This window comes from Cebus imitator, unplaced genomic scaffold (genome assembly GCF_001604975.1).
Source record: "Cebus imitator isolate Cc_AM_T3 unplaced genomic scaffold, Cebus_imitator-1.0 Scaffold240, whole genome shotgun sequence".
Taxonomy (NCBI): domain Eukaryota; kingdom Metazoa; phylum Chordata; class Mammalia; order Primates; family Cebidae; genus Cebus; species Cebus imitator.
In genome coordinates, this window is record NW_016107555.1 from 3,362,026 (window position 1) to 3,386,364 (window position 24,339).

The 24,339-nt window shown below is 39.5% G+C and overlaps 1 protein-coding gene and 1 long non-coding RNA gene across 3 annotated transcripts in view; one reads left to right on the forward strand and one right to left on the reverse strand.

Moving 5' to 3' along the window:
• GBP2 (guanylate binding protein 2) overlaps positions 1-21,847 on the forward strand; it is a 61,353-nt gene extending 39,506 nt beyond the window's left edge. Inside the window, exons 3-10 of one of the 2 annotated variants that reach the window (XM_037727832.1) lie at positions 489-598; positions 3,012-3,208; positions 3,551-3,793; positions 6,551-6,831; positions 8,139-8,351; positions 17,673-17,775; positions 18,066-18,259; positions 19,681-19,952. In XM_037727832.1, coding sequence (XP_037583760.1) covers positions 489-598; positions 3,012-3,208; positions 3,551-3,793; positions 6,551-6,831; positions 8,139-8,351; positions 17,673-17,775; positions 18,066-18,259; positions 19,681-19,797 — 1,458 coding nt within the window. In that variant the 3' untranslated portion in view covers positions 19,798-19,952. Of the gene's footprint in view, positions 1-488; positions 599-3,011; positions 3,209-3,550; positions 3,794-6,550; positions 6,832-8,138; positions 8,352-17,672; positions 17,776-18,065; positions 18,260-19,680 lie in introns of both variants that reach the window. The other variant, XM_017498363.2, reaches the window with a different exon arrangement.
• Positions 592-24,339, reverse strand: part of LOC108282431 — a 26,782-nt gene continuing 3,034 nt past the window's right edge. Inside the window, exons 2-3 of the long non-coding RNA XR_005195421.1 lie at positions 23,848-23,943; positions 592-1,102 (exon numbers count right to left, since the gene is read on the reverse strand). This is a non-coding gene — a long non-coding RNA (uncharacterized LOC108282431). The remainder of the gene's footprint in view (positions 1,103-23,847; positions 23,944-24,339) is intronic.

The window sequence follows — 24,339 nt, forward strand, 5'->3', positions numbered from 1 at the left end:
CACATCTACAGCAGCACCAGTAGAAAGAGAAGCAAAGTGTAACATCTAATGATAACATCTTTGTTCATTAAGGATAATGTATTACTACTTTTATAAATCTTAGACATAGAAAGCTGTTATTGAAGGAGCCTATTTTAACTACTGTGTAAAAAATTTCTTACCATGATGTGCCATGGAAATGGAATAGAGCCATAAACTAAGTTTAGGATACCAGTTTGAATTCTAGTAGCTGATCAAAATAGCTTCTAATACCAAGTGCTCACATGTTTTCCACTAACATATACATTTATATATAATACCTTAAAGTATACATCATGAACACTATAAATTTGCTCTACAGATGGAAAAATACTGCATAAAGAAGTGAGTTACCTAAGTTTTCACAGCTAGTAAGAGACAGGGTTGGAGTTCAGTCAGTCTTCAGCTATCTGAATTGATTGTTCATTCTGTTAGTCACTGTTCTGTGTGGCTTCTACAATAACTTACAGGGTGACAATGAGAATGACTCCTGGATCTTTGCCCTGGCCATCCTCCTGAGCAGCACCTTCGTGTACAATAGCATGGGAACCATCAACCAGCAGGCCATGGACCAATTGCAGTATCTTTTTTTTTTGTGGTCCAGAACAGCATTAAACCTAGAAAATAACAGCTTCATTTTTTCACCAGGCACAGAGGCAAACAGGTACTGAAGAATTCGTAAGTCCCATCTTTAATAAATCTCATTATGCTGAAAATCTCATTCTATCTCAATCTCTACCAGAAGTTCAAGTCTTCCTGGTTACATATATCCTTAGATGCTCAGCCACCCAAGACTCTGTATATCATCTATCTGACTTAATCTCCTATCCCTGTCCAAACCCTCAATGTCCTCAAGAACTCACGGTCTTACTTTTGCAATTCTCTATATTCTTATCATCTTCTCCAAGTTTTGCCTTCTAACTGATACCTAGCTATACACTATAGATACTATTTCTGCTACAGACCTCTCCAGTGGTCTTATGTGATAATTATTTTTTATACCATACCTTGCATATCATAAGTCTAAGAGATGAGTTAGGTATCCTTCTTCTACCATGTTAGAGTTATGGACACCTTCTCATTCCTTTACCATTAGGAAGAGAACCTTCTTTAATACATATACCCTTTGACGAAGCCACATTCTTTGTTGCAATTATCTAGCAACGTTCCAGTAAATACATTCCTCATTTACTAAAGATTTTAGCTCCTAGTGTCCTTTTAGAGAATAGCAACCAATAGACAATTATCTAATACCCTGGTGTCTCAGTTCTATCACCTTATTGGAACTCTCCAATAACTCTCATTGTTATTCTCCACTCTCATACATTACCTAACCTAGTTCATTATCAATGACCTCACCATTTCCATTAGCTTAGTTTCAAGCATTACACTGAATTAGATTTCATCAAAGTCACCATCGTATTTATGTATGTAATGCACAGTTCTCACCTCATTTGATCTTCCAGTCTTCCAAAAGCCTTTTTTTTCTGTCTAGGAGCATTTGATAAATTTGATCCCTTCCACCTTTCTGAAATGCTTGTTTTGTTTGGAATTGGTTCCTATTAGAATACCATAGTTCCCTAATTTTTCACCTTTCTTATTGGTGGACTTTTTCAGATTACTTTGCTGCATCCTCTTTCTAGTTTTAGCCTCTAAATATTATAAATCTTAAGCTCTTGTGCCTCTTTTCTCTTTCTACTCCCAGTTCCCAGATGATCACATCCAGCCTCAAGGTTTTCAGTAGCACCAATATGTCAATCACCATCAAATTTATATTTCCAAGTATGAACAAATTCAAACTTTTTTATCATCTCCATTCAGATGTGTAAGATACATCTTGGGCCTAAAATATACAGAATAAAACTTAATTTTTCTGTCCAAAATCATTCCTTCCCAGTCTTTCCAATCACAATAAATTCCCACATCATTCGTAGAAGTGCTCAGATCAAAAACTTAGGAATCATCTCGGATGATTCCTTTCCTTATGTCCTGGAAATTATTAATCATCAAATTCTTTCAGCTCCACTATCAAAGTTATTTTCCTAGACTGGCCAATTCTCACTACTTCTTCCATGATAACTCTAAGTTTTCAATACCTCTCAACTTGGTTATCTTTCCAACTACCTAACTGTTTTTTGTTTTTGTTTTGTTTTGTTTTGCATATGCATTTGACTCACAGAGACAATGCCAGCCAGTATGATTTTTGTTAAAAAAAAAATCATACTATGTCCTCTCTTCACTTAAAACCCACCAATGACTTCCTATTAACTTTTTATTCAATTTCAAACTTCTTACTTTGGTTTACAGAGCTTACATATCCCTACCTCTATTTATTTTAAGGCTTCTGCCCTACCACACTGGACTTCTTGATATATGTTGGACACACTCAGTGATTTCCTATCTAGGGGCTTGCAGGCTCTGTGATCTCTGTCTGCAATGCTCCTCCAGTGGATTTATATATGACTGGCTCCTTCAATTCATTCAGATCACTGCTCAACTACAATGTCAGAGATAATTTACCTGGAAAACTACATAAATCAGCACCACATGCAGATACACATGGTTATTCTCTGCTTTCCTTATTGGTAGATGTGGGAGATACCAGAATGTTAGATAACTGTCTATTGGTTGCTAGTTTCTAAAAATACACTAGGAACTAGTTGCCCAGTTTATTTTTCTTCAAGACAATTGTTATCAATACCTGATAATTTATTATATTTTTATTTACTTGTTTATTGTTTGTTTCCATGATTAGAATGTAAGCTCTATAATGGTAGCATTGTCTCATTCATTACAGTATTCTTAGTCCCTGGGACAGTGCTTATTTCATAGTAGGTGCTCAACAAGTATTTGTGAGTGAATGAATTCTGTAAATAAATTTTTGTGAATCAATGAGCTAATCAAAAGAAACTGAATTATTTTAGATAAGCATTAGGATAAAATGTAGTATAAAAAGTGGCATTTTCTGTAATTTTCTTAACTTAGCGTCTCAGTTATGTGACAGAGCTGACAGATCGAATCAAGGCAAACTCCTCACCTGATAACACTTATGTAGAAGACTCAGCTGACTTTGTGAGCTTTTTTCCAGCATTTGTGTGGACTCTTAGAGATTTCTCCCTGGAGCTGGAAACAGATGGAGAACCCATCACTCCCGATGACTACCTGGAGCTTTCGCTGAAGCTAAGAAAAGGTTTCTGGGTCTAATGGTTGGTGGGTTAATATGTAAAGAGCAGATAATATCAAAATCACCATTTATGTGTAGTACTAAACATTATAATTTTTAACTGTGTTTTCTTGACTGTTCTGCCAAAGGAAATGGACATATTGCTTGACTATATCAGTTGGAACCAACTTTAAATTGCATTACCTATCTCTTCTTGGAGACTTTCCTTTCTCTACCTTTTTAATTGTTTATTCTTCCTTCCTTATTAATTTCCTCCTTACATGGGCTTTGTGAAAATCATAAAATTGAAAGATTATATTCGAAGTAATTAATATGAAGTTTTATTACCTCTAATTTTCACTCCTGTAGGTACTGATAAAAAAAGTAAAAGCTTTAATGATCCTCGTTTGTGCATTCGAAAGTTCTTCCCCAAGAGGAAGTGCTTCATCTTCGATCGGCCCGCTCGGAGGAAGTACCTTGCCCACTTGGAGCAGTTGAAGGAGGAAGATCTAAACCCTGATTTCATAGAACAAGTTGCAGAATTTTGTTCCTACATCCTCAGCCATTCCAATGTCAAGACTCTCTCAGGTGGCATCACAGTCAATGGGCCTCGTGAGTCACTCTACCAACTTCCTACCTGGACTTTCTCCTTTCACCTATTATAGAGGATAAAATGGAATGCATAAGGGTCACTTCTGACAAATTCATAGTCTATTGATGGCAAGGAAAACACAACATGAAGGTCATATTATAAATTTTACATGAAAACTAAAACTATAGTATCATCTCATATTCCTTGCAAGGAGGATAAAGAAAAGAACTAGAATCTAATTCTGCTGTGGTCAACTTCTCCAGCAACTTCTCAGCTCCCTCTTAATAAAACAAACTCAGGATATATATATATACTAAGCAAGAAAGAAAAAAAACAAATACTACATGTAAGGTAGATTTTGCCGCTAACTGCAGTACAATTCTCCTGTTCAACAATTCAGAAATATTTAAGGAATGCCTGTAATGTAATGTACCAACCACTGGGTATAATGATGGATAAAAGAAATGTGACTTTTATCCTCATTCCAGCATAATAGGAGCAAAAGGTACTTCTGTAAAAAGTAAAACGAAAACTTATAATGATAAATAGTGATTAACATAATGCATAAAAATAATAGGCTTCTATGAAAGAGTAAAGGGAGGGAGATATAATTTAGACTGTGAGAGAATGCTTGTCTGTGAATGTCATATGTAAGATGAGAACTTAAAAATGATTGATTTGGCTGGCTGTGGTGGCTAATGCCTATAATCCCAGCACTTTGGGAGACTGAGGTGGGTGAATCACTTTGATCTCAAGAATTTGAGACCAGCTGGGCAACACGGTGAAACACTTTCTCTACTAAAAATACAAAAACTAACCCGGCATTGTGGCTCACACCTGTAATCCCAGCTACTCAGGAGGCTGAGTAGGAAGGATCACTTGAGCCTGGGAGACAGAAGTTGCAGTGACCCAAGACTACACCACCGCACTCCAGCCTGGGAGACAGAGTGAAACCNTGAGATTTCCTGAATTTTAGTAAATATTTTATTCTTTTTAATACTATCATATGTGAAGTTGCTTTCTTAATTTCATGTTTGGATTTATTGCTAATACATAGGTACATATATAAATATATATAAAATAAATGATTAAGAGCTAACCAAAGCACATAGAGAAATAGTTTTACAGCAAAAATAATGTCATGTGGAAATGCCCAGGGCAGGAAAGGACTTTGCAGCTTCAAGAAAATAGAAGACAAGGGCTTAGCATGGTGATTCATGCCTGTAATCCCAGCACGTTGGGAGGCCAAAGTGGGAGAATTCCTTGAGCTTTGGAGTTTAAGACCAGCCTGGCCAAACTAGCAAGACACTATTATCATAAAAAAAATTAAAAATCAGCCAAATGTGTGGTACATGCGTGGAGTCCCAGCTACTCAAAAGGCTGAGGCAGGAGGACCCAGCGTGAGCCCAGGAGTTCAAGGCTATGGTGAGCTATGATTATGCCCTGCACTTCAGCTTGGGTGACAGAGCAGAATTCCATTTCCATGTCTTTTAATGAAAATAGAAGAAAGACAGGTGATTGGAACAAGAGTAGACTGAATAGAGAGGTGTCATAATTAGAGAAGTATAAAGGGGTCAGGTCTTGAAAGGACTGGCAAAGAACTTTGAGGAGATTAGAGTTTGTCTAAGTTCTAGGGAAGAGTTTTTGGCAGTTAGGTAAAGTTATCTAACTTATGTTTATACATATCTTTCTGAATATTTTATAGATAATTTGTTGGAGTGGTGAATGGGAGAGAATAAGAGGATGGATGCTATTTGCAGTGGCTGAGCAATAAATGGGCATTGGGTTAGTCTCAGATTATGGCAGTAAAAATGGTGAAAATGTACAAGATCCAAACACATTTTGGATATCAAATCCAAAAGGCCTGTTGATGGAGGGAATATGGATTTATGAAAGGAATAAGAAGGAAGTGCCAAGCCTATCTCCAGAGTTTCAAGTTTAGCAATTGCTTTAATGGCTGTGTTATTTAATGAGATCAGGAGGAGAAATAGTTTTTCAGAGTGGATGAAGTTTTTATATTTAGATTATTTAATATTGAGTTTCTTCTGATTTACACAGTAAGGAATATTAAAAGCGCATTAAAAATAAGGCACAAAACTTATTTTTAATCCAAAGCTCAAAATAAATGTCAAGGCAGGAAACAAAATATACCAGCCATCCATACAAATGGTACTTAAAACTACAGAGAGATGAGAAGGTCCATGATTTAGTCACAAATAATCACCTCTTGTTTGTGACCAGCCACTCCAGTTCACCTGAGATGAGGTCTTCCTGGCATGTGAGACTTTCGGTGTTACACCCAGCAAAGCCCTGACAAACTTAATGAGTTTATACCCTGCATGTAGTTCTGATGAAAGAATATGTAAGGAGGCATGTTTACCTAAGCCAGACACAGGACTAGTGGCCTGCACTACTAAAATTAATGAAAATTTAAAAGGCTAAGTTTTCTTATTGACCTTTTTCATAAATTAGGAGTGAAGAGAAAAAGGGAATAGAGGGAGATATGAGAGAAAAGAAAGTTAAGAAAACACCTTGACCTAGTATCTCAGCCACAAAATATCCTATTCTATTCATTTCAATGTCTTCCTTTTGTGTGAAGGAATTAGGAAAGAGTAACTTTAATTTCCTCTGTGACTAGAGATTAACAAATTATTCCATTACTATTTTTTATCCAAAAATTCTTTAAAACTATTCTTTGTGACACTCACTTGAAAAGCACACAAAATACTCGGTCCCACCAAGTGATGGTCACATTTTTAAAAATTTCCCTTTTGCAGGTCTAGAGAGCCTGGTGCTGACCTATGTCAGTGCCATCAGCAGCGGGGATCTGCCCTGCATGGAGAATGCAGTCCTGGCCTTGGCCCAGTTAGAAAACTCAGCCGCAGTGGAAAAGGCTGTTGCCCACTATGACCAGCAGATGGGCCAGAAGGTGCAGCTGCCCACGGAAACCCTCCAGGAGCTGCTGGACCTGCACAGGGACAGTGAGAGGGAGGCCATTGAAGTCTTCATGAAGAACTCTTTCAAGGATGTGGACCACAAGTTCCAGAGGAAATTAGGGGTATATTTTGTGTTCTACATCATAAGAGGCAGAAAAACTTGGGAGAATAATTCTTTTTAGACCCCAAAATAGTTGCACTCAGTTATGTGTACATATTTGAAATAATTATTAAAAGACTAGAATATGCATAGCCTTAGACCTTTAAAAATGGCACCTAAGTTTTACAGAAACTCAGTTTTGTTAGTTTTTCCTCTATGGGTGCCATATTTTAAGAAAGTAAGTAGATTGTACAACAGCATTATTAAAGACTATGTCATTTTTTCCTTTTAAATTAAAAAAATACATTGGCTTTTATGTTCCCTGGTAATTATCAGTGGGGACTAAATTATTTTTAAATAACCCTAACAATGTGTTGTTTTTTAAATGTAAGCCAATGGTAAAATATTCAGAAAGCCACAAAAGAGAAATTAATTATATAATTTATTATAGAATGTTTTTAACGTCTACCTCATTCCAAGTGAACGAAGTATTTTTGCATGAAGAATGACCACTTGACAAGTGAAAATTCTCTTTTTAGCTAGGAAGGCGGGATCTTATAAATGATATGTTGCTACATTCTGAGGTTCTGGTGAAGTTAGATAGCTGATGTCAGCAATTTTCACCCTTCCAACCTAAGGAGGAAAAAGACAGTTTCTTAGTTATGTTATCTTAAGTGATTTAATGTAGATAAATATGCTGCTTTATGGAACTTTCTAAATACTGACAATACCTATGGTACAATCTTCATTACTTTTATTAGTCCTATGCTGAGAAAATATTCTTATATTAAAGAATGTACTAAATAATCATGTACTCCTTACTGAGCACTTCTAAAAAAAGTTCCTGGGCCAAATACCTTACATCACCTCATAGAACCCTGCAGAGAAATTGATGAGATGGGTATTGCTCCTCTGCTGTACAGACAAGGAATCCTCAGTTCACAAAGGTTGTGTGTCACAAGCCACAGTCTAGCGGATCTTGGAACTCTAGGCAGGCTGCCTGACTCCAGTGTTTCTGCTCAGAACTATTCCTCACATGAGATACTTGAAAAGATAAAAGTTTCATATGAAATGGTGTGTGCTTTGAGGCTCATTCTCTGAAGCAGGAAAACTGGAAGAAAGGAGCTTTAGGAAATCACAAACAGAAGCAGATAAATTTCTGCAACAAGCACAACTTAGGGATATTCTAGGATCTAACAGCAAGGTGAGGAGCATGGAACTATTTAGAGGCCACAGTTTCTTCAAGGAGAAGCATTTCCCAGTCTCTATGTGGTTAACATCCTCCTCATGGCTTTACTGAAACATCTGTGCTGTGTTGTCACTTTACAGGCCCAGCTGGAAGCAAAGCGAGATGACTTTTGTAAGCAGAATTCGAAAGCATCATCAGATTGTTGCATGGCTTTACTTCAGGATATATTTGGCCCTTTAGAAGAAGATGTCAAGCAGGGAACATTTTCTAAACCAGGAGGTTACCGTCTTTTTATTCAGAAGCAGCAGGAGCTGAAGAATAAGTACTACCAGGTGCCGAGGAAGGGGATACAGGTACTACACAGTGGGTACATTTCTTGGGACGTGCTGAGAGGATACTTTCAAAGCCCACTGGCAAGAAGGTAAATGGCACTGCAACCGGTGCCCAGGGTCTCTGCCTTTCATTTTTCCATTTACTGATTCAATAAGACAGCCCATCATGAGAGAGATAGCAAGTTCCTCCTCGGAAGCACAGATGTAGCCCTCAAAAAAGGTTTATCGAATTGACTCATTTATTTATTCATCCAGTCATTCAACAATTATTTGTTTTTGGCCTAGCTATATGCCAGGCACTTGTCAAGTTGCTGGGGATACAGCAGTTAAAAAAAAAAAAGAAAAAGAAAAAGAAAAAAAAAAGGGCCAAGCTCTCTCAAAGTACACACAGGCAATTAGCAAATTATAGCTTATGAACAAATAATAATAACAGTTAACATTTATGTTGCACTTACTGTGTTCCAGGAACTGGGCTGAAAGCCTAGTTCATTAATACTAAGAACAATTATGTAAAGTATGTATTTACTAATATCCCAAATTTGTAGTTTTTTACTTTTTTGCTTTTGTGAGTACATGGTAGATACATATATTTGTGGAGTGCATGAGATGTTTTGGTACAAGTATGAAATGCATAGTAATCACGTCATGGAAAATGGGGTATTTGGTCACTCAGGCGTTTATCCTTTGTGTTACAAACAATCCAATAATATATAATTTTTAGTTATCCTAACATGTACAATTTAATTATTATTGACTATAGTCACCCTTCTGTGTTATCAAGTTTTATGCTATCAAGTACGTTGTGCTATACTTGATTTTATTCATTCTTTCTACCCTGTCCTGGGAAGGTGGAGCTTTATTTATAAGTCCCTGAGGGGCTCCTGCCTTTTTTCAGAGACGCCCTGCCCAGCAAGAAGGGAGTCTATTCACAGTCTGCCTACAGAGACCTTGCTGAACTGCCGCAGGCTCCGCCCAGCTACTGTGTAAACTTCCCAGTGACTATTTACACAGGCAAGGTTAGAACCACCTCAGTAATGGTGAACACCCTTCCCCCTACCAAGCTCAACCATCCCAGGTCGAACTCAGACTGCTGTGCTGGCTGCAAGAATTTCAAGCCAGTGGGTCTTAGCTTGCTGGCCTTTGTGGGGGTGGGACCTGCTGAGCCAAATGACTTGGCTCCCTGCCTTTTGCCCCCCTTTTTCCAGGGCAATGAGCAGTTCTGTGTCACTGGCATTTCAGGCACCAGCTAAAATGGCCACCCAGTTTTGTGCTGGAAACCAGGGCATTGGTGTTGTAGGCACCAACAAGAATCTCCTGGTCTGCAGGTTGTAAAGACCATGGGAAAAGTGCAGTATCTGAACCAGAGTGCCAGAGTGTCCAGAAAAGTCCCTAATGGCTTCCTTTGGCTAGGAGGGGGAGTTCTCCAGCCCCTTGCAGTGCCCTGTCCTGCTTTGGTTCGCCCTCCTTGGGATACGCCCAGTGTCTAACCAGTCCCATTGAGATTAACCTGGTACCTCAGTTGGAAATGCGGAGATCACTCGCCTTCTGCATTGCTTTAGCTGGAAACTGCACTCCGGAACTGTTCCTATTCAGCCATCTTGGCAGAAGTCCCCGGATCTTGGTTTTTTAAATCTATTCAGCCAGTCTGAGTCTTTTGATTGGAGAGTTTATTTACATTTAACTTCACTGTTGATAAGTAAGGACTTACTTTTGCCATTTTGTTATTTGTTTTCTGGTTGTTTTGTGGTCTTCTGTCTTCCTTCCTGTCTTCCTTTTAGTGAAATTAACTTTCTCTGCTGATATGATTTAGTTTCTTGTTTTTATTTTTTGTGTATGTGTTGTATGTGTTTTGGTTTGAGGTCCCCAGGAGGCTTGCAAATACCATTTATAGCCCATGATTTTAAGTTGATAACAAGTTAACACTATTTGCATAAACAAACAAGCAAAAAGTGAATAAAAATTCTATACCTTAACTTCATCCCCCCACTTTTTAACTTTGTTGTTTCTATTTATATTTTATTGTACTGTGCATGTTTTAAAATGTGTTTTAATTATTTTTTATTGGTTTATCACTTAGTCCTTTTACTTAGCATAAAAGGAGTTTACATACCACAGTTACAGTGTAATATTATTCTGTTTTTCTGTGTACTTACTATTACCAGTGAGTCTTGACATTCAAGTGTTTTCTTATTGCTCATTAATGTCCTCTTCTTATGACCGAAGTACTCGCTTTAGCATTTCTTGTAGGACAGATCTAGTGTCAATGTAATCACTCAGCTTTTGTTTCTCCTTTATTTCTCCTTCGTATGTGAAGGATAATTTCACCTGCTCTACCATTCTAGGGTAAAAGGATTTTTCCTTCAGCACTTGAAATATGTCAGGCCACTCTGTCCTGGCCTATAAATTTTCCACTGTAAAGCCTGTTGCCAAACATATTAGGGCTCCATTGCATGTTATTTCTGCTTTTAGGATCTTTTCTTTATCCTTGACCTTTGGGTGTTTTACTATTAAATGCCTTGAAATTAAACCTTTCTTTGGGTTAAATCTTCTTTGTGTTCTATATCCTACCTGTACTTGGATATTGATATCTTTCTCTAAGATATTGATATCTTTCTCTGTTATTATTTCTTTTAATAACTTTCTACTTCTATCTCTTTCTCTACCTTCTCTTCAAGGCCAATAACTTAGATTAGTCCTTTTGAGGCTGTTTTCTAGATCCTATAGGTGTGCTTCATCATGTTTTTATTATGTATCTTTTGTCTCCTCTGTGTATTTTCAAATAGCCTGTCTTCAAGTTCACAAATTCTTTCTTCTGCTTGATGAATTCTGCTATTAAGTGACTGATGCATTCTTTACTATGCCAACTGCATTTTTCAGCTCTAGAATTTCTGCTTGATTCTTTTAAACTATTTTAATCTCTTTGTTAAATTTATCTGATAGAATTCTAAATTCCTTCTCTGCATTATTTTGAATTTCTTTTAGTTTTCTCAAAACAACTGATATGGTTTGGCTGTGTCCCCACCCAAATCTCATCTTGAATTGTAGCTTCCATATTCCCATGTGTTGTGGGAGGGAACTGGTGGGAGATAATTGAATCTTCGTGGCAGTTTCCCCCATACTGTTCTTGTGGTAGGGAAAAAGTCTCACAAGATCTGATAGTTTTATAAGGAAACACCCTTTCACTTGGCTCTCATTCTCCCTTGTCTGCCACCATGTAAGAAGTGCCTTTCACCTTCTGGCATGATTGTGAGGCCTCCCCAGCCATGTGGAACTGTGAGTCCATTAAGCTTCTTTTCATTTATAAATTACTCAGTCTTAGGTATGTCTTTATAAGCAGCGTGAAAACAGACTAATACGGTAAATTGGTACCAGTAGAGTGGGGCACTGTTGTAAAGATACCCAAAAATGCAGAAGCAACTTTGGAACTGGGTAACAGGGAGAGGTTGGAACAGTTTGGAAAGCTCAGAAGAAGACAGGAATATGTGGGAAAGTTTGGAACTTCTTAGAGACTTGTTAAATGGCTTTGACCAAAATGCTGACAGTGAAACCAGACGGAGGCAGTCTCAGATTGAAATGAGCAACTTGTTGGAAACTGGAGCAAAGGTGACTCTTGTTATGCTTTAGCAAAGAGACTGGTGGCATTTTGCCCCTGCCCTAGAGATTTGTGGAATTTGAGAACTTGAGAGAAATGATTTGGGGTATCTGATGGAAGAAATTTCTAAGCAGCAAAGCATTCAAAAGGTGACTTGGGTGCTGTTAAAAGTGCATAAAAGTTCAGAAAATTTTCAGCCTGACAATGCAATAGAAAAGAAAAACCCATTTTCTGAGAAGAATCTCAAGCCAGCTGCAGAAATTTGCATAAGTAACTAGGATCCCAATGTTAATCACCAAGGCAATGAAGGAAATGTCTCGAGGGCATGTCTGAGGTCTTCATGGCAGCCCCTCCCATCACAGGCCCAGAGGCCTAGGAGGGGAAAATGGTTTTGTGGGCCAGGCCCATGGCCTCTCTGCTATATGCAGTCTAGGGACTTGATGCCCTGCATCCCAGCCACTCCAGCCATGGCTAAAATGTTCCAAGGTACAGCTCCAGTCATGGCTTCAGAGGGTGCAAGCCCCAAGACTTGGCAGCTTCCATGCGGTGTTGAGCCTGCAAGTGCACAGAAGTCAAGAATCAAGGTTTGGGAACCTCCACCTCGATTTCAAAGGAAGTGTGGAAATGGTTGGATGTCCAGAAAAATACTTTGCTGCAGGGATGGGGCCCACATGGAGCATCTGCTAGTACAGTGCAGAAGGGAAATATGGGGTTGAAGCCCCCACACAGAGGCCCCACTGGGGCATTGCCTAGTGGAGCTGTGAAGAGAGGGTCACCATCATTCTGACGCCAGAATGATAGATCCACCAACAGCTTGCACTGTGCACCTGGAAAAACTGCACACACTCAATGCCAGCCCATTAAATCAGGCAGGAGGGGGCTATGCCCCACAAAGCCACAGAGGCAGAGCTGCCCAAGACCAGGGGAATCTGCCTCTTGCATCAGTGTGACCTGGATGTAAGATGTGGAATCAAAGGAGATCATTTTGGAGCTTTAAAATTTGACTGCCATGCTGGATTTTGGACTTGCAGGGGCCTTTCGGCCCTTCATTTTGGCCAATTTCTGCCATTTGGAATGGACACATTTATCCAGTGCCTGTACCCCTATTGTATCTAGGAAGTAGCTAACTTGCTTTCGATTTTACAGGCTCATAGGCAAAGGGACTTGCCTTGTCTTAGATGAGACTTTGGACTGTGGACTTCTGAGATAATGCTGAAATGAGTTAAGACTTCGGGGACTGTTGGGAAGGCATGACTGGCTTTGAAATGTGAGAATGTGAGATTTGTGAGGGGCCAGTGGCAAAATGATATGGCTTGGCTGTGTCCCCACCCAAATCTCATCTTGAATTGTAGCTCTCATAATTCCCATATGTTGTGGGAGGGACCTGGTGGGAGATAATTAAATCATGGGGGCAGTTTTCCCCATACTGTTCTTGTGGTAATTAATGAGTCTCACTAGACCCAATGGTTTTATAAGGGAAAGCTCCTTTCACTTGGCTCTCATTCTCCTTTGTCTGCCACCATGTAAGGCATGCCTTTTGCCTTCTGGCGTGATTGTGAGACTTCCCCAGCCACATGGAACTGTGAGTCCATTAATCCTCTTTTCCTTTATAAATTACCTATGTCTTGTGAGAATGGACAAATGCAGTGTGATAATGGACCAATACAACAACTATTTTGAATTTTCTGCCTGAAAGGTGGCATATCTTTGTTTCTACAGAACGTGTCCCTGATGCTTTATGTACTTCATTTGGCAAGGTCATGCTCCTGGTGGTCTTGATACTTGTAGACGTTCATCTGTGTCTGGTCATTGAAGAGTTAGGTATTTATTGTAATCTTCGCGGTCTGTGTTGTTTGTACTTGTCCTTTTGGGAAGGCTTTCCAGATATTTAAAAGGACTTGGACATCATGATCTAAGCTGTATCTGCTTTGGGGGCACCTCAAGCCCAGTAACACTGTGATTCTTACATACTCATCAAGGTATTACCTTGATGGTCTTGGACAAGATCTAGAATTCTCTGGAGTACCAGGCAGAGAGTCTTGTTCTCTTCCCTTACTTTCTCCCAAACAAGTGAAGTCTCTCTCTCTGTTCTGAGCCAAGTGAAGCTCGGTGTAAAGTGACACAGGCACCCCTGTGGCCACCACCACTAGCACTGTGCCAGGTCAGACCAGAAGCCAGCATAGCACTGAGTCCCTCCTGAGGCCTGCTATAATAACTCCCTGACTACCTCTTGTGTTTGCTGAAGGCCCTGGGCTCTACAATTAGCAGGTGGCAAAGCCAGCTTGGCCTGTGTCCTTCACTTTAGGACAGAGAGTTTCCTCGGGCCCCTCACATGTCCAGAGATGTCATCCAGGAGCCAAGAAGTACAGTCAAAAAACCTTAGAAATCTACCTGGTGTTCTATTGAACTGCAGCTGAGCTGGCACTCAGACCATAAGATGCAGTCCTTGCCGCTCTTCCCTCTCCTTTCCAAAGGCAGAGACACCTCACCCCATGGCCACAGCCACCACAGGCCCATGGGGAGTACTGCCAGACTACCACCAATATTCTCTTAAGACCCAAGGGCTCTTTTGTCAGCTTGTGGTGAACACTGCCTAGCCTGGGACTCTCCTTTCAGGGCAAAGGACTGCTCTCTGGCTCAGAAAAGGTCCAGAAATGCCATCTAAGATCAAAGTCCTGGAATCAGGTACCCTAAGAGCCTGCCTGGTGCTCTACCTGCCTGTGGGTGAGCTGGTACCTAAAGTACAAGACAACGTCCCCAGTACTTTTCCCTCTACTTTTCTCAGGCAGAAGGAGTATTGCCCCATAGCCACTACAGCTGGGAATGTGCTTTAGTCTCACCTGAAGCAGCAAGTCTCAGAGTCTCACCCAAGGCCCTCAGCATATTACCTGGATATTGCTCCTGGTTATTCAGGGTGCAAAGGCTCTTCAGTTAGCAGGTGGTGGATCCTGCCAGGACTGGGTCCTTCTCTTCAAGGTAGCAGATTCCTTTTGGCCCAGAGTGTGTCTAGAAATGTCATCCAGGAGGGCCTGAAACAGGAGCCTTATGACTCTGACTGATACCCTAACCTGCTATGGCTGAGCTGGCATGCAAGATGCAAGACAAAGTCTTTCCCATGCTTTTCTTTCCTCTCCTCAAGCAAAAGGAAAGGGTCTCTTTTGGAGCCACGAGCCTTGCTGCCTGGGGTTAAGGCAATAATAATGCCAGCACTCTCTTAGCCACCCTGACTGCTGTTTTAATAGGTTATGTGCCCCCTAGTCCACTCACTCTGGGTCCAGTTCAGCACGAGGACTCACCTAGGAGTTACAGTTCTTGTGGCCTAAACTGCCCTTCAAGTTTATTGAGCACCCCAACCACTTCAGCCTGTGGCAGCGAGCTTTGTAGGCATTCAAATTCCAACCACTGGATCAGCATTTCTACTCTGGCTAGGTCTTATTTAAATAGCCCCTTCATGAACAGGTGTCAGCTAAGTTTGAACCTATTTTGCTTTCTGTTTTAACGGAGCAGTATTGAGGTCAATGCCTCACAGTTGTTATGCACTCCCTCTCCCTAGACACAGAATCACTCTCCATACCACGCTGCCTCTGCCAGGGGGTAGCAGAGGGATGGCATCAGAGATTCATGACTGTTTTTTCTACCTCTTCAGTGCCTCTTTCAGTGATATTAAGACAAAACTAGTTACTGTCAGTGTGCTCCTAATTTTTTGTTCTCATAAATGTGCTTTTTCTGTGTTTAGATAGTTGTTAAATTGGTGTCCTTACTGGGGGGATGATCAGTGGAGACTTATATTTTGCCATCTTGCTTTGCCCTCTCAACAACCCAATTTTATATAAAAAATTGAGGTGCAGGGAAGTGCAAGGACTTACCAATATCACACAAGTAATAAATGATACGGCTTGAATGCAAATGCAAGTAGCAGAATCTATGCTCTTAGCAAGTCTTCTATGCTAGTATACTGAGGTTACAACAGTTACAATTAAGTTTGGCTATATATTATTTAAAATGAAAAAACAACAGTGGCTTTAAAAGGTAGAAGTTTCTTTTTCTTGTATGCATGTAAGAAATCAGGAAGAGGGAGCCGAATGCTGCTATGAGGACGTCACATTCACCTTGACCCCAGGCCCTCCCTTGTTCTGCTTCAGCTCCTTAGTGCATGGCCTCGATCTTCCATGTCAACTTATGCTCTAGGATGGTTCATAGAATTTCAGCGTTTGGTTCCACATTATAGGCGGGGGGGAAAAAGGAAAAACAAAGTGTAAAAGGGCTGTGAGTCAACTTCCTTTAAAGAAATTTTCAAGATGTACTATATAACACTTCTGAGTATATGTTATTGGCCAGAATTTAATCATATGGGCACCTCAGCTATAAGGGAGGTTGAATAGAAAACACAGTATTGTCTGGGCGTGGTGGCTCACGCCTGTAATCCCAGCACTTTGGGGGGCCAAGGTGGATGGATCACCTGAGGTCAGGAGTTCAATACCAGCCTGGCCAACATGGTGAAATCCTGTCTCTACCAAAAAAAAAAAAAAAAGAAAAAAAAAAAAGAATACAAAAATTAGCCAGGCATGGTGGCAGGCATCTGTAATCACAGCTACTTGGGAAGCTGAGGCAAGAGAATTGGTTGAACCCGGAAGGCAGAGGTTACAGTGAGCTGAGATCATGCCATTGCACTCCAGCCCAGGTGACAGAGTGAGAAAAAAAAAGGGAAGAAAGGAAGGAAAAAAAAAGAAAAGACAATATTTTACCATGACCTGCCATGTGCCCAGCTGGAAAAAAAAAAATCACAGTTCTGTTACAAAATACACAGAGGAGAATAGAGATTTAGAATGCCTCTAGCAGTCCCTGTCACAGTGACCAAAAGCACTCTGAAGAAAAAGAAAGCAGGATCCAGGTATAGAAGAGGAAGGAAATGTGCACCAATTTTATGTGTATGTTCTTACAGAAGGCCTCTCAGATGAGGTCAAGTTTCAGCAGAATCTTCGAAGAAGTTAAAGAGTGAGCCAAATGGACTCTAGGAAAAGAAAACTTCAAATAACAGAAATGATCCTGATACATAAATTGGCTTGCGTCCTGGAAATAGTACGAAAGCTAATATGCTGGCAGGTGGTGAATCAAGGAGTGATTGGTGAGAGATACGTTCAGAGGAGTGGTAGAGACCAGAGGCCAGACAGGGGAGTATGTTGAAACCTAATAAAAGAAGTTTGAAATTTTTTTTTGGATGAATTAGAAAGTCAATAGAGGGCTTTGAGTATAAAAGTGGTATGATTTTTCTTTAAATAATATAGTGAAACTCTGGCTGCTCTGAGGAGAATGGACTGTAGGGAAAAAAGAGTGGAAACAGACCAATTCTGAAGCTTTAACAATGATCCAGCCTAGAGGTGATGCTGTCTTGGACCAGGGTGTTTGGATGAAGCAGGTGACAAGGGGTGGGTTCTGACTGTATTTTGAAGCGAAAGCTAACACAGTTTGCAGATGATTGCTTACTGGGTATGTGAGAAAACAAAGATAATCAAGATATAGTTAGATGAACAGAGTTATTAATTACTAAAATTGGAGTGATTGGGAAGGAACAGGTTTGAAGGGAGATCCAGAGTTGCATTTCAGACCTACTAAATTTTAAATACTATTTGAATTATAAAGTGAATTGTTACATGAGTGGTAAAATTAAATTGAATTAGCAGATATATTGCAGGGTTTTGCGCTAACCCATAATCACTCTTTCTTCATTCTACCTTCCTCTGCATAACTAGGCTGAAGAGGTGCTGAAAAAATACTTAGAGTCCAAGGAGGATGTGGCTGATGCACTTCTACAAACTGATCAGTCACTCTCAGAAAAGGAAAAAGCAATTGAAGGTGAGAACAGCTGAAAACACTTTAGATGGTTGGAAAGTCCTCAAACTGTGAGTTAGCAATATTGGTCCACCTAGAATTATTATTGTAGAGAAAGAATGGCAAGTATCATTCATAGTTATGAGAGTTTCTTAACTAACGTATATGATCAGTGGTTTTCTGGTTACCCAGGGCAAAGTTACAAGAAGTTTTCTCAGTAATGTGAGAATAAGACAAACAAAAAAGAGTGAAAGGAAAAGGGAACACCTGCAATTGAATATTCATATTTTTTTCTGCTTATTTTTCTTCCCCAGTGGAACGTATAAAGGCTGAATCTGCAGAAGCTGCAAAGAAAATGTTGGAGGAAATACAAAAGAAGAACGAGCAGATGATGGAACAGAAAGAGAAGAGTTATCAGGAACATGTGAAACAACTGACCGAGAAGATGGAGAGTGATAAGGCCCGGTTAATGGCGGAGCAAGAGAAGACCATCAATCTTAAACTTAAGGTATTCAATTGCATCATCTCAATTTTCTCTTCCAGTGCCCCAAATTGAAAACAAAGTGTAAGGGTGAGAACATAATGCTTCCCAAAAAATTTTCTAGCCCAGACACTACTACATTTTTCATTCCCTGTTTTTATGCAGTCATCTCTAGTTAGTAAAGATTATTTACTTTCAGGATAATATCACATGGAATACTTTATTATGCTGTCACTAATAAACATTGCTAGGCACTGCACAAGTGTTTTACATTATGTGATCAAATTTTCCTCTAATGGCAAAGGAACTATTATTTTCTCGTGCTAAATGAAGAAATTGTAATTTCATGAGCAATAAGTAACTTTTCTGCATCGGACTACCTGGAGAAATATCTGGTCAGTCTTTCCTACTAAAAGAGATACATAGGGATTTTATTTCTGTCATGCCTGCTATAACTTTATGTCTAGAAGCACTGCTATGAGTAGAAAGATTCCCTAACTGGGCTGGGCATGATGGCTCACACCTGTAATCCCAGCACTTTGGGAGGCCGGTGGGGGTGCGGATCACCTGAGGTCGGGAGTTCAAGACCATCCTGACCAACATGGAGAAAACACGTCTCTACTAAAAATACAAAATTAGCTGGGTGTGGTGGTGCATGCCTGTAATCCCAGCTACTCAGGAGGCTGAGGCAGGAGAATCGCTTGAACCTGGGAGGCGGAGGTTGCAGTGAGCCAAGATCACATCATTGCATTCCAGCCTGGGCAACAAAAGCGAAACTCCATCTAAAAATAAAAAAAGAAAAGAAAAAAGAAAGAAAGAAAGATTTTCTAACCATCTACCCACTTAAACACACTAGTTAAGTGCCCATGGTGCCAATACTTTCTTGTTCTCTGGGCTCTTTTCCACATTTATGTTTGCCCAGAAATATGCTATGGGCCACTGTAGGCCCTGATCTCCTCAATTTATTTCTGTCACCTCTGAATTTTGGAGACTCGTACTAAATTCTCCAATCAAACACTTACCCTAGTCTTGAGTTATGTAGTAACCTATCAATTGAAAATCACCTATCTTTCATATCTTCCTAGATATATATTTGAGTCCCTACTATACAGATCAGAAATGAACAAAAAGAAAAGAATAAGAGTTTTTCCAGGAAGACTGTGTTGCATGTGTGTGAAGGGAAAAGGAACTGAAGAATAAAATGTTGGGTCACTAATATTTTAGAACCTGCAGGACAACACCATTTTTGAAGCTAAAGAAATCACAGAAAAATTATTGGCAGGTACTGGAGACTCAGAAGAGAGTGATAGAATGGAAAGTAAGGGAAGAAAGCATTTCAAAAACAAGTGTCAAAAATTCTTGAAGGATCAATATAAGTACCAAAAGGGGAACTAATTTGGTGAAAGTGTGTTAAACTGGATGGGTTTAGTCTCCACTTTCCATTTTAGGAACAGGAACGCCTTCTCAAAGAGGGATTCGAGAATGAGAGCAAGAGACTTCAGAAAGAGATACGAGATATCCAGATGAGAGGCATATCATCGGGCCCAACATGTAACATACTCTAAAAGTCCAAGGAGCAAAATTTGCCTATCCAGCTCCCTCTCCCCAAGGAACAAGGTGAATGAGCAACTCCAGTGTGTCGAACAACTGCCATTAAACTTAACTCAAAATCATGATGTGAGCATTTTTGTTGAACCATAAAGTTTGCAAAGTGAAGGTTAAAAATGAGGTCTATGTTTTACCAACAAAGTAATTCAATTCATGTTTATTTATAAACTAACTTTGAATATGATCTTTAACTAAATCCTATATTTGAAATCATGCACAAGGACTCAAGAGAGATATTGACAACTGGAATGCATTTTCCAATGAGATATCATGCAGTTTCTGTTCAGGGTAGATTTTTTTTCTCTCATATGCACCACCCTTCTGTATATTCAGTCCAGTGCTCTTATTCAGGGATTTACTATGATCCTAGGATAGGGCTGCAGTATTGTGAATAGGATGAAAATCGGATGAGACCAAACAAACCATGGGGCACAGTTGAGCATCAGTCCTGCCAAGTGGCCTTTGTATGGCACCCTGGCCGCAAATGAAGGAGATCTGGGACACTTAACTAGGTTTTAAAGTACAGACAGTGCACAGTTCTCATTGGGGTGAAGGCTGCATGATCTATGGGCACTGGCAGAGAAAGTGGTTGCCTCTGTGCAGAATGCATATATGAGTAGAGGCTCCAGCTTCTCTGTCCATTTAAACCCTCTAGGTAAATTACTGACCCATTCCCAGGCCACCTAGATTTCTCTCCTCTAATCTCCCTTTCTTAGTCTTTTCCATGTCCTGACTTTTAGAGAATGACTTCTACAACCACAGAAAGGAAAGCTTTAACTCAAACTCAAATTACTTTCCATTTTTCTCAGGACCATGACTATAATTCTGTAACGTCTAAAACTCGACTGCGTTTTTCTCTCTGCCCCTCTGCTATGACATTATATACTCAAAGCTAGTCAGAATAAATGCCTTGCTAGGGCAAAAACAGATGACAGATCAAAAATATCAAGAATAATTCATTAATACAAAACAACCTACTCCAATTGTTTCAGGGTGTGTATTATTCAGAGTTCTTCATGGCAAATAACAATCTGCTCAGCAATTTAAGTAAAAAGTAATTTAATTTTTAAGACCATTAAGGTGCACACAGATACTCCAGAATTGTGAGGAAGTCATACTCTACAGCTATTCTACCCAGAATAATACTACCATTGTAAACGCATCTCATGGGAAAACAACACAGCTACCATGACCCGGCACCATGATCTCTAGATGAAATGCTAGAAGCTTCTCCAATGTCACCTATGAGTAAATGGATGCCACCACTTTCACATTTGCAGTAAACAAACACACCCCTACCCCATGAAAAGTTGCATCTTGAGTTGCTTACACCTCCAGCTAAGCCTCACAAAAGTCAATGCGCAGGGAGGAATCTCAATCATATGCCTACCTAAGGGGAAGTCTGAGAACTGGAATTTTTTTGTCTCCTACTTTTGAAGGTAGAAACTAATAACATGGGAAATTTTCCTCTAGGTTTAAGTCAACCAGTTTTTCCAGGTAGATGTTGGGAGATAAATCTTATAGCAGGAATAAAATAAGACTTGTGTTAGTATTTTTGTGTACATCAGATACAATACTCTTCTCATCTTTTTCTTTTTGTCATCATTTTTCAATGTTTTTTCAAATTTTTTCCACTGTTGTTTTATGTCATGAATTTTGTTAACATTCTTTAAGTTATTCTTAGCTTTTAACAATGATACTTAAGAAAGCCTTAATAGGACTATTGAACAGGTGCTCCCTACTCCCCAACCCTCCCAAAACAATATAACACATTAGTTCGTTTGTATTTAAGATTTATCTTGTTTATGCCTCAATTTAGGTATCTTTCTTACTTTTTAAACAGCTAGTATTTTGTATCTACTTCTGTGCAAGCAAAAAGCAACTTTATTCTTTCTTATAATTCCCCTTTTACTTAATCAGAACATTTTTTCCTGTTTGTTCATTAGTCACTCTCAGATAAATGAATAGTCTCTCTTTCTAAATAAAAACAAAATACCATTTGACCTAAATTTGTAGATGTCTCTCTGAGTTTTGATTTAAAGTTTCTGTCATTATATCCTGCATTCCCTCAGGTCTCACTCATTCACACAGCCCAGGCCTGATTCAGCCTTACAGGCACACAGTGAGAAAGGAGTATGGCTTTTTTTTTTTTTTTTTTTTGCATTTCCAGCTCTACCTCCCACAGTGTACACTAGCTCATGTTTATGATACCTTCAAGTTGTAACACTAGAGTGCAGGGAATTAAGGAAAAGAAACTTTACATGATACATAACTGCTCTGGTGTTGTCACCTTCTGGTGGTGGCTTAAGTCCTTAAGGATGATTTAGGTTCTTTGCTGATTCCCCCTGCCTGGACCTCCCAATAGCACATCCCTATTGTAGTCTACTTCTGATTCCTTTCCTCAAATTTTCTCTTCTAAGGATCCACTTATTCCATATATGCTTGATGTTGAGATCAATGCACCTTGACATGTTGACATCTGGTGCAAGATTGCTTCAAGATGACCCAAGTCCAGAACACCCCAGTGATTCTACCCAGGAGAAAAGCTCATGCGCGCCTACCTGCCCCACACTGCAGGGACGGGAGGCCCCCAATTCTCTTTTCTTTCCTACTTGGCCACAAACAATTCCACCCCAGACTATCACTTTTAAATGTTTTTAGGCATGAGTCAGGCACCAGGACTAGTGTCCCCAAACCCCAAAGAGCACATATCAGCTTTTCAAGAGAATCTTTAAGTGCCCATTGCTACTTCGTTTGTAAAGGTAGTAAGAAAGCAGCGCCTCTCATTGCCCTATGAGGAAAATGAGCAAAGATAAAAAGAGGGTGGGGATCAATGCACACCAATAACTCTCTCAAAAGAATTCTCTGCTGCTAATCTATTCTGATCAGTGTCTCCACCTCATCTTATATTCCCTGGATGCAACTTGTTGTAAGACCTACACAAGCTCTCAGTACTATTCTTTTAGAAAATGAATAATCAAACTTTCAGATTTGGAGGGGAAAGGTAGAGATAAATAGTGCCAGATTGTTCTAGTCCGCTTTCATATCTAGTCTACTTTCAGGAATAAGGAGCAGAGATTAAACATAATTTAACCATTTTTTTTTAACAAACTGAGTTATTTGAACCAAGTGCCAGAACCTTGTGGCATTGTGAACTGGCATAAAATGTAGGTTAAAATCTTTGTAGTATATTTGCTGTAAAATGAGGATGATAGTACTTGCATAACAATCTGGTAATGAGGAATAAATTAAATTTAATAAATAATATCTATAAAGAAGTTAACACAATGCCTGCAATATAACAGGCACTAAATGTAATATGCTTCTTCTCCTTTTTTTTTTTTTTTTTTTGAGACAGTCTCGCTGTCTCACTCTTATCACCCAGGCTGGAATGGAGTGGAGTGGTGCTATCTCAGCTCACTGCAACATCTGCCTCCCCGGTTGAAGTGATTCTCCTTCCTCAGCCTCCCAAGTGGCTGGGATTACAGGCACACACCACCACACCTAACTAATTTTTGTATTTTTAGTAAAGATGGAGTTTTGCCATGTTGGCCAGCCTGGTCTGGAACTCCTGACCTCAAGTGATCCACCTGCCTTGGCCTCCCAAAGCACTGGAATTACAGGCATGAGCCACTGCGCCCCGCAGAATACAATATACTTTTTATTATAACACTAACCCAGGCTTCAATGCTGCAAATATATTTCATCTCGGTAATATTTAAAGACTTCTTATTAAAACAGTGTGCCATTTTCCACCTCTCAATTTAGTTAATATTAAAAAGCCTTATTCCACCTGTGGGGGGTGGGCATGAAGGAATGAAAGCAAGTTTATTAATATATCTCAAAAAGCCTTTAATAAAAACACCATCTCTGACCTTCACGCTCCACTCCCAGTTTCATTCTTTCAAGCAAAATACATATGGAAGGCTGTATCCTTAGTTTGCTGCTGAATACCAGTATATAAGACATGTCCTTTACTTCACTTGCTGCATCTCCAAGTGACTAACCTGTTCCAATGTGAGTGTGTCAAATATTTGAGGAAGTTAGACTTTAAAACAATATGATGCCTCCTCAACCTTGGCTTTTCAAAATGTCACCCAAACCTGAAATAAGTAAGATGATATTTCACATGATATGATGGGCTTTTAAAAACAACAACAAATGGTATCTACGATTTCTTCCAAAAATAAAATTTGAAGATGTTAATGCAACCACTAACACAGCTCCCAGAAAATTCTTTACAGTTTTAATCCACTGCTTTGCACTCAGGACTTTGAGGTTCAGTGTGTCTAGTCTGTTACAGAGGTTGCTTTTTTTCTTTCCTTCTAATTATCTGTTCTCAGAAGGTAACTTGGAAAGCTCCAGGACATTGTAGGGGTGAAATAAAAACACAAAGATCAAGCAACTTCAGCAAAGTCTCAGGATACAAAATCAATGTGCAAAAATCACAAGCATTCCTATACACCAATAACAGACTTAAAGAGAGCCACATCAAGAAC